We start from the raw sequence: 21024 nt of genomic DNA, 5'->3' as shown, positions 1-21024 counted from the left end.
TACATTTGGGACGATCCTTACCTTTGGAAGCATTGCTCGGATCAGGTAATACGACGTTGTGTAGCAGAAACAGAGGTACAATCTATCTTAACTTTTTGTCATTCTTATGCATGCGGAGGGCACTTTGGACCTAAACGCACTGCACACAAAATTCTCGAATGTGGATTATTTTGGCCCAACATATTTCGTGATGCCTTTTATTTCTGCAAAGCTTGTGAAAAATGCCAAAGAGTTGGCAACCTTAGTCGTCGAAATGAGATGCCTCTTACTCCTATTCATATTTGTGAAATTTTTTATGTATGGGGCATCGACTTTATGGGTCCTTTTGTTTCTTCTTTCGGTAATTTTTATATACTCTTAGCTGTTGATTATGTCTCTAAGTGGATAGAAGCAAAGGCCACTCGTAATGATAATGCTAAGACCGTAGTTGACTTTCTTAAAAGTTCCATTTTTTCCAGGTATGGCACTCCCCGAGCATTAATCAGTGACAGAGGAACACATTTTTGCAATAAACTCGTAAGTGCATTAATGGAGAAATATGGAGTGACTCAACGAATTGCCACTGCTTACCATCCACAAACAAACGGGCAAGCCGAAGTGTCAAATCGAGAGATCAAGTCTATTCTGGAAAAGACGGTTAAACCTAACAGGAAGGATTGGAGTTTGAGACTGAATGACGCACTTTGGGCCTATAGGACAGCTTACAAGGGACCAATAGGCATGTCATCTTACCGACTCGTTTTCGGTAAACCGTGCCACCTCCCGGTTGAGTTAGAGCATAAGGCTTTTTGAGCAGTTAAGCAATGCAATATGGAAATGGAGTCTGCGGGAAAATCTCGAAAATTAGACATCCAGGAACTCGAGGAAATCAGAAACGATGCATATGAAAATTCTCGAGTTTATAAAGAAAAGACGAAGGCATTTCATGACAAGTTTATCACCAGGAAGCAGTTCTCAATGGGACAAAAAGTGCTCCTATACGACTCTACCTTAAAGATTTTTGCTGGTAAGCTTCGATCCAAATGGATTGGACCGTTTATTGTTACTAATTTATATGCGAATGGTGCAGTGGAAATTCAAAGTGAGGAGACACGAAAGTGCTTTAAGGTGAATGGTCAACGACTAAAACCCTTTTTTGAGAATTTTCAAACCCACACAGTTGAGGAGATTCTTCTCGATGAGCCAAAAATCTGAATAACAGGTCGTCGAGCTAACGACATTAAACAAAAGCGCTTTTTGGGAGGCAACCCAAATTTATTTTCATTTATTTAAATTTTTAGTTTAAGTAAATTAGGATGTAAATAAATAAATTTTTATTTAACTTAGTCAATTTGATGTTTTCAGGAATACTGTGGAAGTAATTAATTTTCAAAAGGACGAGTAATGAAGGTGGCGTGGGCACGACTTGCTAATGTGGTAATAAAAAAAAAAGGTCATCCACTAAAATTCCTAACCAAACCCATTTACCACATACCCAAACACCAAACCCAATTCCCATTTTCTTCAAAACCAAATAAACCACCCCAACTACCCATCCAACAACCCAATTAAAACATCAACCCAATACCCATATAAACCCAATACCTATAATTGGCCCAATAACCAACACCATACCCAATTACACCACCCAATCTAAAATAACCCAATTAAAAATTTTAACACCCAAAATCCCTAATTTCCCAAATTCTTCTTATCTTCTTCATCTTCATTCAAACAAAACCCAACCCCAATCACCCTAGCCACTGTCGACCAACGCCGCCCCTCCCTTCGCTGAACAATAACCACCATCGTCGCACCTCTCCACACCCGACCTTGCGCCGCGCCACCGTCGACCTCGTTATGCGCCACCGACGACCGCGCGCCCACGCCGCCTCCACCTTCTTTTCTTTCCCTCTCCAACTTACCCATATCGTCCAACGCCTTTTTCACCGCCGAACCATAGCCGAGCAAGTCCCCAACGACCACGTCGCACTATCGTCGCCGACCGAACCCCACCGCCAGCGCCAAGACATTGCCCCTAACCCCATTTTTATTCTTCTTGTTATTATTTTTATTTTTATTCACTTTGAAACACCCCCACCATCAACATCTAAAAAATAAGCCAAAAAACGCATCACCCGTTCTCACCGCCGTAACCTTCTGAACGTCAATTTTGGACGCTACGACTGAGACCATGGTTCGCACTCGCAACCAAACGGCTGATAATAAACCGGCTTCACTCAACCGAAATTGGCACCGATTCTCTGCGCCTCCTGTCGTTGAGTTAGCCGATGACAACACTCCTCCTCCGAGACGAACGGTCGCCTAACCAAGAGCCCGCCAACGACGAAGTCTAACCCCGACTGACACAAGCACTTCGGGCAGTCCAGAGGAAGTCGAAACTTCTAACGTCCATGTCGAGCCTACACCCACCGTTGTTGAACAAGTCTCTCAACGCCCAACCCGAAGTCATCGACAGTCGACACGTGAGCCATCGACGCCCCGCATAGCAGTACTGAAGCTGCTGAACGAAATCCCCCACTCGACTCGCCTAACGAGCACGTTCGACCACCCCGAGCAAATTAACGCAACAGACGTAATTGAGCAAATGTTATTCCTGCCGATAGTCGTTTGCAAGGATTTCTCGAGTTTTCGACGTCCGAACAGCAAACACGATACAACGCCATCCGACAACGCTCGCTTTCGGTCTGTAAGCAAATCGATTTCCCTACTCTTGAACTTCTAGATATTCATGATGCAGTGCTCCATTATTTTGATGCTATTGGTTGGACTCTATTTGCTAATATTACTTGTGATGCATATTATGAATTAGTATATGAGTTTTATACCATATTTAGCTTCAATATAAATGCATTACAAACTGTTGAAACACAAAATATAGTGCGCTTTCGTTTGCTTGAAAAAGACTTTCGGATGTCTGTTTCAGAATTTAACATTGCCATGGATTTCATCGACGCTAATGACATTCAATCCGATGCCTATCATTCTGCTCTTTTAAATGTTCCCAATGACTTCGATGCTCAGCATGTTTATCGTGTTTTAACTAATTCTGACCAACTTTATAATCCAAAGACCACAAAAGATTTATGAGTGCATGACCCTGCTTTAAAATACATACACCGATTTTTAGCATTTTGTTTTTCAGGTAGAAATGACGCATCAGCTACTTTGACTAAAACTGAATTGTTCTTTTTGTGGTGCATGCATTCGGGTATTAAAGTTAATTTAGGATATTGGTTTGCACGAAATTTTCATGCCGTTTTGAGTTACAACCGTCCACTTATACTTGGATCATTCATTTCAAATTTAGCCTCTCGACTTTTTGAGTCTGAAATTGATTTCGCAACCTTCACATGTGCATATCGTATGGACCACCTAGATAAACATTGTTTGGATTCTATGGGATTGCTTGCCGGCACCCCTACTTCGTGTTATTTTGTTCCTCCAGGTACACGGGCTGCTTGAGAAAATAGAGTTTTTCGCAAACATCCGCACACTAATACGAGAGAGCAAGAGGAACACCCTTTGACTGTGGAGGCCCGTTTAAGTCGAATCGAAGCTAGACTTGAAACAATGGAAACACAAGTCACCACCATCCTCAATATCCTGCAAAGTCGCGACTCTCAACAACAATGATGTCATTAAAATACACGGGGAGTGTTCTGAACTTTTTCATTTTTTAATTTATTTTGAACTGCTGACTTTATTTTACATGCTTGAGGGCAAGCATAGTTTAAGTGGGGGGGTTGGATTGATATGTTAATTTTTGCTGCATGTCTTTCTCTTTTGCATGAGTTCAATCTTACGATGAATTCTTTCGACGATTTATTCAACATTTGAGCCTTAAAACCTCATACTTAGTCGATTTAAGCAATTAGGCAAATTTGGAAATTAAATGTTTAAGTATATAGATTGGTCGACATTTAGGTTTTAAAATTCGTATATGTAGCTAGAATTTTTTTCGCATGAATTGATTGATTGAATAAAATATGTTTGCTTGTGCATAAATAAATTAATAAAGGTTCAGGCTATGAATGAAGTTTCGAAAACGTGACCGAATTGAGTAACCGGGGCAAGGTGCTTGGGTTGTCATCTTGTCTCGCGTAAAAAGGTTCGAGTGACAAGTCGATAACTTACAAACATTCCGCTAGCTGAACACCCCATAAAATTAAAAAAAAAAAATTTTAAAAAAGAGAGAGAAAAAATTCATAATAAATAAAGACTGTTTGAACTGAGTAACCGGGATAGGGTGCTTGGGTTGTCATCCTAGTTCGCGTAAAAAGGTTTGATCTTGTCTATTAATTTTCTGATGCATAGTTAATTAATAATGCCGTGCAAATTATGAGATTCAATCTCAATTTAGCGAAATTGTTTAGTTGACATATTTCAATTTTAGGACACTTGTTGATTAAAATGTATATTTTGAACATTTATTTCTTTTTGCCTATGTTGTTTGCATTGATTGAGGATATGGAAAAGGGGCTCGATTTTTAATAAATTGTGGAATTAATTCTATTGTTTGAAAGAACAACATGCTTGAGGGCAAGCATGAGCTAAGTAGGGGGGATCTGATAAACATGTCAAATTGCATATTTTTTGTGCTTAATTCGGTTTATTGATGAACCGAACCACGCTAATTAAGTGTTCTTATGATTTAATTCTTGTCGGGATGCAATTGATCAAAAGCAAGCTGAAAAGGGCCAAATTAGAAGAAAATTATTGGAATGGGCCAAAGCAAAAGATGGAGCAAGCCAAGGACTAGTCATAAATTTGACTTTGTAAAAAGCCAAAATAGGAAATTCTATTTTAAGTTTATTTTAATTTTATTTATTTTAATTATTATTATTTTAGATTTTATATTAATTTTCTTAAGCTATTTTTAGCAAACCCTATCTATATAAATAGGGGGTTTTAGTTCTTAGGAAATCATCCATTTTTCAATTGCCTTTTCATTTTGGAATTCCATTATCCACTTTGTTTTCTTTTTCTTAATTCAATTGAGCATTAGATTATTTTGTCTTCTTTTTACAAAATTTGCCTAATTCTCTTTGCAATTTTTCCTATCCATTTCCACTACCTTTTTCATATAAGTTCTATCATTTCCATAACCTTCAAGCATGATTAAATTCATGCCACACTAAACCCCTTTCAGCTTTAAGCTGGTTTTAACCCCGTCAAAAAACCCGTGAGTTACGAACCCGAGCTGTTTAACTCCCAACTTCAATATTTATTATTTCTCCGGATTAAGAGTATGACTTCGTCAACTCACAAAGTCAAGTTAATACTAAGTCAAAAAAGACGTCGTTTGAGTTAATGTGGCTAGACGTACAGTTAGAATTCCGAAAGGATCGATTGTCTAATTGGTCTTCCGTGAACACATTGGCGTGCCAAGTGGGGATTGCTGTTTGGTTCCGTCAAGGAAGTAGTAACGGATTTAAATGCCCCAACGTTTGAGGGCATTGGTTCGAGCTAGGCTCTTCTAGAACGCATAAAGTCGCAGAGTTCTAAATCACGAACGTTTCGTAGGTCATTCGATCGGTAAGGGTTAGTTATAGGACGTTCCATAACTAATTTACACAAGGAAGAGTTGGTGTCCGAGTCCTTGGTAGCTATAACTAGCTTATCGAAAAAGAGGAGTTCACCTAATTTCGAGGAACGGGTCAAAGACGAGAAAACCCGTGCTTAAGGCTGAGCTAAGTTTTATTGATTTTCCTTTAAATTATTTCACTATTTATTTTTATTTCATCTTTACTTTTTACTTTTTACGTTTTCTTGTATTTATTTCAGGTTTCATATTTTATTCCCCCCCTAAACGTCGCGGGCACGACAACTGCCCAGACACTAATCTGGTCAAGAAACAAACAATTTTCAGTAATTCCAGTCTCTGTGGGATTAACCCTACTCCCTATACTGCTTTAATTTGCAAACTAGGTGTAGGTTTATATTGGTGGAATCGACAGCCATCATAAAGAAACCCAAAAACTTCTAGAGAAGTTGATTGGAGATCTTCAATCTTAAAGGAGATCCTACTTTTGAGTTGATTCCGATGGTTTTCTTCGAGTAATTTCTTCATTCTACTCTACGTCCTCCCTTAGATCTTCTTCTAGTGTGCATTTATAGACTTTGGAATGTCAAAAACCCTAAAAATTGGCTTTTTTTGCATGCTTGGAAAACAGGGAACGATATCGACAGGGCTGACACATGGGAGTGTGGCCAGCCCGTGTGGCTTACACGGGCTTGTGCTTAGCCCGTGTGAGAATGGCTTGGCCGTGTGGATCCTTAAAATAGCTTGTTTTGTCCGATTTTGGCTCATTTTCTTCTCTTTTTGCTCCCCTATGCTCTCCTAAGTATAGAAACATGAAATTAAAGGATTAGGAGCATCAAATTCACTAAATTAAATAATAAAAATCCAAAAATGCATCAAGAATGGGATTAAAATATGTTACTTTTATGGCTTATCAATCATTAATGTTTGTTTTGTGGTTTATAAAGATTAATCCTTTCATGATTTGTGATTGTCCATCCCAACAATATCATCTACAGGGTTTAAACTTGAGTTCTTTTTAGATTCTAAATTGATCTTGAATTTTATAACATTATAATTAAATCCTCAAAGTATCATTATTGCAGTTGCACTAATTAAGTCATTCTATCAACCTAACCATTAGCTTGAGTATTAAGTGTAAGCATAAATCTTATGTGGAATATACAACCAAGTCTCTTTATAATAGCCCATTTATCTATCCAGATTTTGCCTGTTATAAAAAGGTGTTTGTCATACACCTATCTGTTATAATGAGATAATCATTGTAAGATCGCCATAGAATTTTTATCGTGAATTTCACATGATTAATTATAAAGTTCATAAATCTAACAAGTTCAATTAATCAATAAGCTATCAAAATTAATTAATTAATTTTCACGAGTTACTAAATTCAAATAATCAATTTATAAGTTTATGATATTCCAAATTCATAGTAAAAAATTTAATTAGGGAAGTTAATAGTTTATTAAACGACATCTTTAATTCCATTCATTGAAGATTATTTTCATTTAATAAAATATAATTAATAGATTTCTTCACGTGAAGTTTAATCATTTTATTGAAATAATATTTTAATTAAGATAATTTTCATTTAATAAATGATAATTAATAGACTTGCTTATATGAAATAACTATAATATACTTAAAAATTTAGACAATATGTTGTTATGAATAACTAATTTAATAAAGAATGTACTTTATAACTATGAATGTTGCTAATATAGTGAAATGCTATTATAGCGTGTGATTGTTATAAAGAGGGTCAACTGTATTTAAAACACGTGGATTAAATTGTAAACAAGAGTATACATATTACATATACATCTTAAATCTGACATTATTGAAATAAATTTATTATTTTTAACACATCAAATCTTAATTATTCATGCAATACAAATACATACCTTCATCAATGTTTTATGAAAAGGGAGAGTCCAAGTATCCCAAGAACTCACAATATAGTTACTGATCATATGGTTAAGATTATAGCGATAAGATTCACTGAGGTTTAAGTATTTGAAGATCCATTTTATCCTATGCGAAATTTAGTATAAACAAATTATATTAGCATTACACTCACTAATACGTTATCTTAATAATGTCGCGTAAAGCTGAAAAAATAAAATAAAAGAAAGAATCCACCCTTACACTTGGTCAATGTCCAGCACATGAATAAGGATTTGAGTTAAAAATAAAAGCAAGAAATAGAGAGCAAATGGATGGGTTCAATTTGTAGTGCTTTTCATAGACAACTGCCTTTTTTTTGCTCAATCATAAGCAATGTTGGGTTGAAATACTCCCTTCCTATGCCACCTTATACAGCTATGAACAATAAGGGCCACTCTGCAAATATAAACTTCTAAAGCTGTTTTTTTCTAAAATCCCAATTGATTAACTCTTCTTTTTATGCATCTCTTTCAGTATATTAGTAAAACCATCTTTTGTTTTAATTTAAATTCGAAGTTGATTCGAGTAAAATTTTAAATGAGAGTTATTTTTCTTTTTACGGGTTTAATTATGTTATGACCCATCATTTTCAGCTTCCATGAATGGAACCTAATATTTCCATCGTTTGATCTCTCATGTTGTTGAATGGAAAAAAAATATTTTCATCATTTGATCTCCCGTATTGTTGAGCGAAATTTTTTAAAAAATCTTATTATTTTTAAATTTTTGTGAAAATTTTAATTAAACCCTCTTAAAATTTTTGAAAAGTTTCATTAATCTTATAAAAATTTTAATTAGACATTAATTTTTTTTTAAAAATTATTAAACTCCTAAAATTTTTCAAAATTTTTCTGAGCCGCATAGTTCCAAACTCTGCAACTATTTAATGTGTATATATATATAAAGATCACTAAGAATCATGATTTGACCAATATAAGATAAGATGAGTCTAAAATTGGTCACCACATTTAGGTGAGGACCAAAAACAACTTATCACATTATAAATTCAAAATTGATAATAAATACATTGCTACAGGGGTCTTCAAATTTCGATTAAAATTGAATTAATTGATTGAGTAGATCTAATTCGGTTAACTGATCTAGTTCAGTCAGAATTGGTTAAAGTTTTTTAAAATTTTAGTTAACGGTTAATTCGATTTAAAATCGAGTAATTAACCAAACTTTATAAATAATATTATATATTATATGTTTTTGGCTATTACTAATTCAATAATTTAATCAAATAAATATTATCAATTTTTTATATGTTTTATATTTGTTTTAACAAGAAAAAGCAAAAGATATAAATTTTGGTTAATTCAATTAACCAACCGAATTAACTGAAATATTTCGGTTCGGTTAACAATTAAAAAATTAAAAAGTTCGATCAATTCGACAATACTAGTTCAGTTCGATTAACCGTTTGAATACCCCTAATTATAGTCACTCGGAATACAAAAAAACAAAATTATATTAAGCATTAACCTAAAATTAATAAGTTCATAAGTATACATATATATATATATATATATATAACACAATAGGCAAATAAAACATTTTTTCAACACAAAACAATGAGAGAGTAGTGCTGAGAGGTTTCAATGAAACAAAAAAAGAACTAGGGTATGTTGGAAGGGTAAAATAAGATGATTATGTCGCATGGATATAGCACAAAGCAAGGGCATGCATGCATGCATGCATGCAGACATGCATGATGTTGTAACTTCAATGTCACGCTACCTGCCCATGCGTGTGTGATTCTGTCCCTTGGCACCTTTGCTTCTAAAGTTTCTGGTTTCTTTTCGACAGTTCCTTTTCTTGCTTTTTCTTAACTCAAACCCCAAAGGGTCAACTCAGCTCTGACTGCTGCTTTTTCAAGCTTTTTCTTTTTTCTCCTTTTTGACAAATTAAGTACAATCAATAGGATTTATATTATTTAATCTTGTTGATGGAGTATTTATACTCAAATTTTAGTTTAAGGTTTTTCTCTCTTGATTCTGAATAGAATTTAAAGGGGTTTATAGAGTTTGACGGGAGGGTTTAACTCACCAAAACCCTTTAAGGATATGTGGTAATATTTTTACTCACTAAAATCTTTTAAAGGTATATCAATGTAAAAAATATTAAAATGCATTTCCTTGATGAATTAGACACTCTCACTAAATTCCGTAAACTCTTTTAAACTCTTTTTAAAGTAAAGAGACAAAAATCAAAATTAAAATTATATATAAACACCCAAAAACACAATATCTCGGTTACAATTCTCCTGTTCCAAGACCGGCTCAAAAAGTCACCTCCCCTAAACAAATCTCTTCCCCACTTATGGTTTATCTCAACAATTAGTTTCATGTAGACATAATCTCAACATTTAATTTCATACGAACATGCATGCTTCCGGATAGATTCTAAATAGTAAATAGATAATGATACATCATTTAACATTTTTAAGTATTTATTTACCTTCGTTTTATACGTTATCATTTGGTTTATTAATAATACATGAAATTATATAGTATCAAATAAAAATTCAAGTTATACCCTAAGGAGGTTTGGTTCATAAAACATAAGATTTCTCTCGTAATCTTACATTCCATAACCACATTCCTATGTTTAGAATACTTTGAGCCGGTAATATGATATTATTAGTAGTGTCAAATTTTAAATATATATAGTAAGTTGTATATAACATCATCCTTACGTAAGATTACATTTTTTTATATTTTTATCACATTTTGAATGACTGATTCTTTTAGTTAAATCAAAAGACATAGTATATTTATATTTTCATTATTTCAAAATTTTATTTTAATATGTATTTTATAATACATTTATTTTAATTATTATATTTCAGATATAAATAGAAAAAGGTAATAGTTTATGCCAAAGAGAGCGCATTTAGTGTAGTGGTATCATAGTACCCTCCCACGGTACTGACCGGGGTTCGATTCCCCGGATGCGCATTTTTACGTTCTGCCTCTGATTGAGCAGCAGCTTTAATTTTTCTGAAATGAATAAATACTTTTTAGGAGTTAAAATGTGAAATTTTATTATTATATTAATTTATGATTTATAAAAATTAAAGGGACTATATTGATCAATTTTCATTTTGGTGGTGGGAGCAAAAGATTTTTTTTATATCAAATCTATAGTTGACATTAATCCTGGAATATTTTTTGTACAATCTTCAATGACTAAGAATAGGGTTAAGAAATGGAGAAAATTGAAAAATCGATTTGAGTCTATGTATTTGGTTCAAGTTTGTATTATTCAATTCGATTTCGGATTGATATTAAGGTTGAGTAAAAAAATTGATCAAATTGAGAAATCAAGTCAAACCGATAATTCAATTTAGTTCAATTTGAATTTTTTTATAATTTAGTTTTGGTTAAATGATGTTATCGAACCATCAATTTAGTTTGGATTCAATTTATTCCATTAGGTTCCAAAAAGTCCAAAAAGAACATTTAAAATTTTCAAGAAAAAAAAAGCCAATATTTTTTAAACATATAAGCCCAATATATAAAGTCATTTAAAAGCCAAAATAAAACCCATTACTTCAAATTTCCAAATATAACTTTGATTAAGCTTTTACATAAGGGTGATATTGGTTTGGTTTGATTTTGTTTTTATTTTTTTTGAACATAATCAGGATATTTGGTTATTCTATTTTCTGAACCGAAACTGAACCGTAGACATAAGAAACCGGTTATTACCGAACTGTGCTAAATCGGTTCAGTTCAGGTCTCCATATTGTTTTTGGACTTTTAGATTTTGGGTTTTATTTAAACAAAATTGTCTTTAGATATGAACTTTTCATTTTAATTAGATAAAATTATCTTTGTTTTATGTTTCTTAGACACTTTTGACAATTTAATTTTTTTTCAATTATACATCAAATCTCAATTAATGTATTTATCTAAAAATAAATTGTAAAATCTATAATTATTATTTTTATTAAAAATCTAATTAAAGCTTGATTTAATCACTTTCAATTTTAACTGAACATAATCAAATGTTAAATTATTTATTGGCAACAAAAAACACCCAACTTGAAAATGTTAATAATGATAACCGAAATTTTAGAAGTTTTAACAACAATAATAATAGAAAAAGAACACAGTACATAATATGTAAAAAAAAGATATAAACACTTTAATTCTGGAAAGTTTTAATAATAATAATAATAATAATAATAATAATAAATAAGCAATAAATTTATGAAATTAGAGTTAAGTTTTATTTTTATTTAATTATAAAATATGTAAAAATATAATAAAAGTTATATTTAAAATTTAGAAGCAATGGTTTTCCTTTTTTTGTTGGGTTTTAAATGGATCATATGTACAAAAAATATTGGTTTTTTTTTTAAACATTTTTTTGGACTTTTCGATGTTGAATATAATAAACCAAAACTGAACCAAATTGAATTGTCAGTTCGGCTTGGTTTCTCAATTTTTTTGTTCAGCTTTACTTTTACATATTTTATAATTAAATTAAAAATAAAAAAATAAACCCTAAATCTAATTTTAGTATCAATCTCTCACATATATTTTGTGTAAATAAAGTTCAAAAACTCAAATCCCAAAAACAATATAGAAACTCAAACCAAACTAATTTAGTTCAGTAATAATTGGTTTCTTATGTCCACCTATTTAGTTTCGATTCGAAAAATGAAAAAAACCATATATCTTGATTCGGTTCAAAAAACCAAACCGAACTAATCTCACACCTAGTTGATGTTTTCACCCAAACCACACAATTCGGTTTGGGTTCGATTTTTGCACATGAAACTTGTTTTATTCAAATCAAACCGAATGAAAAAAATCTATGTTTAAAGGAATAGAATAGTGATAATAGAATAATAAATTGACCATTTTAATATCTATATGGACTAATTCATTTAACCCAATTATTATTATTTGATAGTTATGAATTTAATTGATTGTATGACATATTGTAATCATTCAGTTATAACCAATGATTTATGAAATATCATAATCACTCAATTAAAACTAGCAAACAATTAAATTAATTAAAAAAGTGAGACAAAAAATGTAACACTCTCTAACCCTAACCCATTACCGAAATAGGGTTACGAAGCATTACTGAACCTTTCAGATACATTACGAACATTATACAAACAAATAACATACAAATTGTAAAACATTCATGATGTCCATTTTAAGGACCCTCGAGGCCCAAAATACATGTCAGAAGTGATTCAGAACCAATTCGAGTGCTCAACAAATTTTTCGTGAAATTCCAAAATCTTTCTCAAATACTGGGCTCACACACCTGTGTGGATTAGGTCGTGTGGGCTTAATATAACCCATTTTTAATCATCTAGCCAACCCTGCAAACTTAAAACGTACCCAATTCAAACCAATATCACAACCAATACAATTTTATATACAATTACACTTGAATCATATCAAAACATCAATCTATTAATTTACTCAAGGTATAATCATAAGAATTTTACATATAATATTCAAACTAATTTAGTTAATTTCATTAATTTCCATTTTTAAACTTTATATCAAAAGTACCATTTCATATTCTTATCATTTCACATAACCATTCAAACACATCATTCACTACCAATTCCAAAATGGCTTATACATAACCTAGGTACATACCACTTTTATCGAAAGAAATATATATCGCCAAAGTTTTTTGAGATCGGGATTGACTTGGGATGCTAGACTGGAACGTTTGACTTCAACTAATCTGCGTACGGAAAACAACCATACACTGAGTATGGATATACTTAGTGGTATTACCAAAATTCAAATTACTTGATATAACATGCAGATCATGCTTATTAAAATTTACAAATCAACAAAATATGCTTATTACATAACAACTATAGCCATTCTAAATAGATTTTCTTTACTCATTTCATTCATCAATATACTATTGTCTATTCATGAACAATGATTCATACTATGCATTTTCATAATCTCATTTCATTGATTCATCAATCATTCCCTGAACCTTTGGTTCATTCATTCATTCTCATTTCTCAATTTCAATTTCTTATTTCATTTCTCAATCAAGATCATTTACTTTCATTCAATTTTACCATTTCATTCGTTACCTCTATTAACAAGACTCGGACTTTGGCGGATACACGGATCCAACCAAACACTCCAGTATAGCACTCAGTGCCTCATCGAATAGTTTGAAGTAAATAATTGACACCCAGTGTCTAATCGGCCAAGCCGAAGTAAGTTGGTACCCAATACCTCATCAAATCTATCCGAAGTAATATAGTGACACCCAGTGTCTCATAGACTCGAGGGCGAAGTATCCCTGAACACTTCCAATCCTATGGCATGCCAACTATATTTGTCTCAGCCCGACTAGTTAATAGGGTATTTAAATCACATATAACCTCAATTCAATCACAATTTCTCACATTTTCAATTCAATCATTTTTCCACCTTTCAATAATATTCAATCCATATATTCACACATTTTCACAATTCAATACATTTTCATTCAATTCAATATCAATACTCACATTAATTTCCCTTACCATGCATATTAATCACTATTCACAATTAATAATAAATTAATTCGAATTATAGTAATACAAATCAAAATTTCTCCTGAGTTACTCTCCGGCAATCTTTTCCTTTCCCTTCTGAGCCGATGTCTCCGGATCGATGTTAACTACGAAAATTAAAATAATTTACAATTATTAATACAACAATTATTCACATCAAATACTTGGATTTCCTATTTAACTTCTACCTTAATTCCAATTTAATCCTTACCCAAAATCATCCATTTTTCCATCCCAATTCATACCTTATTTATATTCAATTTTCAACCAAACTTAAACTTAACTCTCTAATTTTCATCATAAATACCTAATTTCGAATTTCTTGCAATTTAGTCCCTATTGCACAAAATTTATAGCCAATTCTACCATTTAATCCTTCTCGCAATTCTAATTGGAAATTCTATTAATTCAATCTCTAATTCACACTTTTACTCAACAAAAAGAGTATCTAAAAATCTAATAACTTCTAAAATTTCAACATATACTTAATAATATTTTATTCTAAGATCATAAAACTCAAAATTACTAGAAAAAACTTAATTTAACTTACCAATTAAACTTCAAACTTTAAAATCCCTAATTTCCCATTTTTCTTTCTTTCCTTTCTTCCTTCTTTTCTTATCTGTTTTTGTCCCCAATTCAGTTCTTTATTTCGTTTTACTATTTTTTCATTTATTTTACTTTAATTCCTTTGTTTATTAATTTAATAATAATATATTATAATAATATAGATATCTTTTACTTATATAATAAATAAATATATAATTATATTACAAATGTACATATATTTATTATTACTATTACACATGTATAGTTTCATTACGATACATTCATCTCTATTTATTTTATTTAATAATAATAATAATAATAATAATAATAATAATAATAATAATTTTATTGGCAATGCAAGCTCGAATCCCATTTGTTGCCATGTACATTAACATACACGAAAACTTTAGAGCTCTCTTTGTCACTGAATTCTTTGTTTATTGTTACTCTAACTCATTACTAATTAAGGTATTATTTGGAATTTAAACTTGATAACAACTTTCACATTAGGAACTGGAATTTTTTTTCGCCCAAGTTCATTACTTTTATATTGAAGCCTAAATTAGGCAATTGTTTCCACATTGAAGTTTAAACTTTTTTTATTCAAGTTAGTCCTTAAATTTCCCAATTGTTCCCATATTAGTATGAACTTGATAACTTTTTGCATGTTGGGGTATGAACATGGAAATAGTTCCTACACTTGAGCCCGAATTTTAGGATATTTAAAGAAATATTAAGGATTAACTTAGACAAAAAAAAAATTCAAACTCCAACGTGAAAATAATTACCAAGTTGTCCTAAAAGTGATTTAACCCCTAATTATAATAATTGGCAATATAATCAACTAGCTAGCTACTTGGGCTAGGAAGTTCAATGGACTTGAAATTTGCATTATAATTTTACAGCCTTATCTCAACTTTTTATTTTTACATAATACTCACAAAAAAGTTACATCTGTTTTAATATGATTTATTTCAAAGAATTTATTCTATTTATTTTTAAATTTAAAAATGCAAGTCAAATTGTTGACAAAATTAAAATTATTTTATTAAATTCAAGTTCAATTCGAGTCACTTTTTGTTACATTGCTATTAAGTAAATATTTTTTCATTTTAAAATGTCACACTAAAAATTGAAAAGAAAGATTTCAACTATATTTGAATTTTGAAATCTAAAAAGTAAAAAAGAGTAAATCTTTTAAAATAAAATAAAAGGCTTAAGGGTGTAAAAGCCCTTAAACTTAAAAAAAATTAAGCCTTTTTTTTTACACTCAATTGAATACTTGAACTTTCAAAATGTATAAAAAGACCTTTCAAAATGTATAAAAAGACATTTCAAAATTAAAAAAATAAAAAATAAAGCCACTGTTTTTTTTTTCACTCAATTGGGTACTTGAACCGCCCCTAATTTTTTTACCACATGTCATGATGTGTTACGACACATTATAGCTTTAACTGAAAAAGAAAAAAAAACTAGGGGTCGTTAACTTTAACGGTCGACAGTTAAAGTTAATGGTTAAAGAGCCTTTTTGTTGCATTTTATAATTTTTTTTATGATTTTTATAAAATTTTACAATTTTTATAAATCTTTTTTTCTAATTTTAATAATTTTTTAATAATTTTATATTTTTATTAAAATTTAATACTTTTTATAACTTTTATTAATTTTTTTATAATTTTTTGTCACATGTCACGCCGTGATTGTGATATGGGGTGACTTTAACTGAAAAAATTAGGCACAGTTAATTTTAATAGTCAACTGTTAAAGTTAACGGTCAAATGACCTTTTTGATATGACAGTTTAAGTATCCAATTGAATGTAAAAGAAAAATCATGGGCTTAATTACTTTTTTTAATGTATTTTTAAAGTTTATATATCTAATTAAACCTAAAAAAAAATAAGTGCTCAATTATTTTTTTAAAAGAATGTGAGGACTTTTACACTTGAACTAAAATAAAAAGACTAAATTTCAAAAATGCAAAAAGCTAAAATGATTTAGGGCATTTTTTTTTTTGGTATGTTTTTCTCAGTTACCCGACCCGAGATTCACCAATATTGATTTTAATCTTGATTTCTAATTTCCTAAAGAGTGGGATCATCCATTTCAATTTTGGGGGTTTTCATCAAAGAACAGAGAGTTGGCTCGTCGAGAAGAAAAGGTTGTAAAAGACGGAAATTTTCGATTTAAGATATGGCGGTGATGGAGAAGCTTAAGATATTCGTAGTGCAAGAGCCAGTTGTAGCTGCCTCTTGCCTCATCGCTGGTTTTGGTTAGTTTTTTTTTTTTCGATCATTGCTAATTTAATCCCTAGTTGTATGCCGTTTGGGTTTAGTATAATTTGGAATTAGAAGAAACTTGGCTTTATTAGGAAATTCAGAATCATCTACGCTTTTAGTTGAAAGTTGTGTGTGCTTTTCTTTTTGAATAATCTGAAATTCGATTCATAAATTATCATCCATTGTATGACTTATACGTATATGTCATGATGCAAAGGATTCTAGATCTATTAACAGATGCAGTGGCAAGGGAAAGTACCATTGTGGGGAAAGGGGTAGCCATGAACTCCAAAAGGATTAGTTGTGAACCATCAAACAGACGTGAAGGATATCTTAGTCATTAAAAAAGAAGGATTCTAGATCCGAAGTGATGCATAAAGTTGGTACATTCTATGGCTGAAATCGCTGCGATCAAGTTAATATTGTGTCTAATAATCGAAACAACAGTGGTAGGGGAAAATGCGGGTCTTGAGATAACACATTGTGACCTCATGCGATTATTGCAGTTAGGGTAATGAGTATATGAATCCGAAATGATAGTGTTTTCAATTGTTGACTGTATGAATCTATCTTGAAGAAAGAACAATATTCCGCAAAGATTGGTGTTTGAATTTTCTGGCTTTTTCCTGCATTTTTGTGAAGATTGAGCCTTTTCTTTTCTTTTTATCTCTTTTGTTGTCTGCTTGATACTTTTGTGAAAATTATGCAGGTCTCTTCCTACCATCTGTTGTAAGGCCCATTTTAGATTCCATGGATTCATCAAAGCAAGTCCCTCAACCTGCTTTAAGAGACGTAAGTATAGCACGTATCTTTTTGTACAGGCTTTATTTGTTGTTTTTGTTTGTGGATTAGCTTAACCCCATTAATTTGGTTTAGACATGTCATAGGAGAGAAGTTTTGAGATTCTAGTAACGGGGTATTTGTTCTTTTCTTTTGACATGGCAGATTTCTAATCCTTGCATACAGTTTCAAGACTATATTTGAAAATGGTGGAAAGTTAGAGCATTCAATACAATGAGTTTTAGCTGTCATCAATATCCTTCTACAACCGATAACGCTTACATTCTAGCTGCACTAAAGAGAGTTGTTCTTTTTCTGCAGATCTTCCTTATTTGAACTTGGATGTCAAAGTTGCTATTAATGCCTGTTACCTTTTGTGACTATTATATTAGTCAAAACTATATACATTTTCATCTAGGTATAAGGATTGATTGGTACAATTGAAGGGGGGAATAGATACTATAATATGAAACCACTATAGAAGTTCTTGCTTCGTTCAATGCAGATAGGATAAGATGCTTAATAAAAACTTCTGTATATCTGAAATGTGTGCCTTGTCCTTGATGCATCTCTTTGGAAAAAGAACACTGGTTTGAATCAGCATTGTCGGAGTTATTATGCTTATGAGCTAGATCAACTACATTTGTTTTTCGTATGTGCTCCAAAATTCTTTCAACTTTGGATATCTAAATCCCGGTAATGCTAAATCCCGGTTAATGCTCCATTGTTGCAGGTGGTTTCAGGTGTGATTGGGAAAAAACAGGGTTGATATGATTTATGGATCGAAAAGAGGCAAAAATTTATGTGTAGCTCGTAATCACTGACGAAATAAGTCCAACTTTTTTAATTTGAGGAACTTTCTAAAGTGCCTTTCAACCTCATGTTTAGTATGAGAATTTGAGTGTTACTTATATATTGATTTTCATGGTTAAAGTCCATTGTTTTTTTTATTTGCTCAATTGGTAAACCTCTCATTGTCAATACCTCATTATGTCTTGTTATAGGCAAATCATCGGTTTAGTCTAGTGAATGAAGAAAATAAGCATTAGGAGTCTTATCGCCCGTTTAGGGGTTTGACTCGAATCGACAGAACCTCAGATTTAATCAGGATCCAATGTGGCCATCTGATATCTGGGCCGACATAGTCATATTTATACATGCAAAAGATTACCATTACAGCCATAGCCATAGCCATCCAAATAAAAGTAGATATATATTACATTTAATTAGTCACTTTCATTTACAGGAAAATATCAAGCTGCTTAAATGGATTAATATTTTGACCACTACTGCAGCCTACACAGGTAATTCTGTTCATTTCAACCTCATGTTATAAAATAGGGCTTGCCTTGGATTAGAAAGATCAGGCCATAAACCTATCCTTCTTTCCCCTTTTGCTCCATGTAACCACTTGCTTTAAGCCTTGATAGATACTTCCCTGTCAAGTCCAAACACCAAATCAAACAACTTTTCTAGGATGTAGTAGTGTAAGAATTAAAAACAAAACAATAAAAACTTTTTATTGAAACCAGGACAGGGACTGAAATGAATAAATAAACACAATTGAAATCCATAACCATAAATAAGGCGAAAATGAGGTAGGTGCATGCCTACAAATCTAGAAAAATTTGCCGGTGGAACACTTAATTTTACCCCTGTCCTTCCTATCCTACGGCAACCAAACCCTGCCCATCATAGCAAAATAGCAGTACAGATAATTTATTGCCCTATATGTATTGTTCATTTCTCTATAAAGTTGTGACTTTAAAGCAAGACTATTCTTTTAAAAAATTGCACCATAATGAAAAAATATCATAATAACAAAGTGTTCGATTTCTGGTTTTATGGTTTAATCCATTTACCTATTTAGTAGGTTGAAATTGATGATAAAGTAAGTTCCTTTCATCAAATAATGACATGGATCAGACGTTCAGGTATTCAGAGCTACGTGCATATTCAATCAATCAAAAACTTAAATTTGTTTTTTTTAAATAAAAAATATGTTTATAAAATATTAATATAAATTACAAATAATATTTTGGTTAGAATGTTAAATTCCAAATATAGAAAATTATAATGGTATATTTTTGATATAAAATATATAAAATGACAAAATTACTTTCAAAACAATATAATTTACGTGTTAACTGGACACGTAACACCAATCCATTTAAGTGTTTAATTTGTAATATAGATTGTAAAAGCAAAGTAACAAATTAGGCTAATTAAAGTAGGGGACTAAACCCAAATTTCAGCATAACAGAGGGACTAAAATCATAATTAAACCTATGTACAAAGGAAACAAAGAGAAAAACTTACCCAGAAATGAGATTTGGAACGAGAAAGAGTGTTAAAGCTGCTACCATATTCATCTCCAAAAGATGGGAACACATCCTTTCTTCGAGAACCAAGAAACCCTTTATCTCTCTTCACTCTCTTGCTACTAACCACCATGGCACCACCACCACCACCACCGTGCACCACCATATTCTCAGGACTAAAACTACCACTACGAAACGACCCATAACACTCATTTCCTATCCTAAAAGAAGAAGACTGAAACCTAGCCTTGCCCATATAAGGACCATCCAACACCGTGGTCGGCGAATAAAGCTTGCCGCCGGCGATGTTCTTAGCAGCATCCAGTATCAGCAACCTAGGAGGCAGTTCCAAGCACTTTCGACCCAAGTCATAAGTAGTGGTGAGTGTTGTTGTGCAACATGGTTTGGGTTTCCCTGGTTCTTCTTCCCATCGGAACGGAACCGAGGCTAAAGCATGGTGTGGTGGGGTTAAAACCCATTGTTTTTCCGGTGATTGCATGTGTGCATGTGGGGATGAAAATAATGGTAGCTTTGATGTGGAACTCCATTCTTTCTCTGCTTTGGATCCCATGGTTTCTTTGTATAAATAAAAATGGTGACTAAAAATGATTTGTTTATATAAGCAAAAAGGAGTGGCGACGAGTTTTTAACGTATGAAAAGGGGAGACGAAGGAAAGTCATGACATAGCAAAAGGGTTATAAGTCCACGGACGTTTTTATATATTATCAAAAGTCTATAAAGATAACTTCTTTGTAAAATTAATTTCCAACCCTAACCATTGCTATACTCTCATATTGCATTTTCCCCCCAATCTTTGGTTATTTTATCAGTAATGTTAGTTTTAATGGTACATATAGATAAAATTTTAACAGAAAAAATTAATATGTTATTTGATTTAATGTATAGAAACTAATTTATCTTTTTTAAGTAAAAGAAAAATAATACAATTTGAATCCTAACACAAGTCTCTATAATACTTTAATGTAATCAATGTATACTTAATGGCATAATTTTGCTAAAATTTTGTCAATTT

At 31.8% G+C, this 21024-nt stretch overlaps 2 protein-coding genes and 1 non-coding gene across 3 annotated transcripts; 2 read left to right on the top strand and 1 right to left on the bottom strand.

The window, feature by feature from the left end:
- Positions 1-10381: 10381 nt before the first annotated feature.
- Positions 10382-10452, top strand: TRNAG-CCC (transfer RNA glycine (anticodon CCC)). Its single transcript has one exon. It is a non-coding gene; the product is annotated as a tRNA-Gly (tRNA).
- A 6129-nt stretch (positions 10453-16581) lies between these two features.
- On the top strand, positions 16582-18628 carry LOC108477020 (uncharacterized). Its single transcript, XM_017779430.2, has 3 exons — positions 16582-16882; positions 17599-17681; positions 18403-18628. Exons 1-3 carry the CDS (start codon positions 16804-16806, stop codon positions 18436-18438), a joined length of 198 nt encoding a protein of 65 aa, XP_017634919.1. The 5' UTR covers positions 16582-16803; the 3' UTR covers positions 18439-18628.
- A 140-nt stretch (positions 18629-18768) lies between these two features.
- LOC108477019 (uncharacterized protein At4g00950) lies at positions 18769-20693 on the bottom strand. The gene is made up of 2 exons (XM_017779429.2): positions 19989-20693; positions 18769-19107 (listed from the first exon to the last, which is right to left on the bottom strand). Exons 1-2 carry the CDS (start codon positions 20559-20561, stop codon positions 19033-19035), a joined length of 648 nt encoding a protein of 215 aa, XP_017634918.1. The 5' UTR covers positions 20562-20693; the 3' UTR covers positions 18769-19032.
- Positions 20694-21024: the final 331 nt, after the last annotated feature.

Source organism: Gossypium arboreum, chromosome 12 (assembly GCF_025698485.1).
Source record: "Gossypium arboreum isolate Shixiya-1 chromosome 12, ASM2569848v2, whole genome shotgun sequence".
NCBI classification, from domain to species: domain Eukaryota; kingdom Viridiplantae; phylum Streptophyta; class Magnoliopsida; order Malvales; family Malvaceae; genus Gossypium; species Gossypium arboreum.
This window is presented reverse-complemented; position numbering and strand designations above follow the sequence as displayed.

Bases quoted from the DNA above. Each gene is read 5' to 3' on its own strand.
- LOC108477020 (XM_017779430.2), top strand. From the start codon at position 16,804: ATGGCGGTGATGGAGAAGCTTAAGATATTCGTAGTGCAAGAGCCAGTT. The intron at 16,883-17,598 runs GTTAGTTTTTTT...AAAATTATGCAG, and splicing joins TTGCCTCATCGCTGGTTTTG to GTCTCTTCCTACCATCTGTT. The intron at 17,682-18,402 runs GTAAGTATAGCA...CCATTGTTGCAG, and splicing joins CTCAACCTGCTTTAAGAGAC to GTGGTTTCAGGTGTGATTGG.
- LOC108477019 (XM_017779429.2), bottom strand. From the start codon at position 20,561: ATGGGATCCAAAGCAGAGAAAGAATGGAGTTCCACATCAAAGCTACCA. The intron at 19,108-19,988 runs GTAAGTTTTTCT...TGGACTTGACAG, and splicing joins GTTCCAAATCTCATTTCTGG to GGAAGTATCTATCAAGGCTT.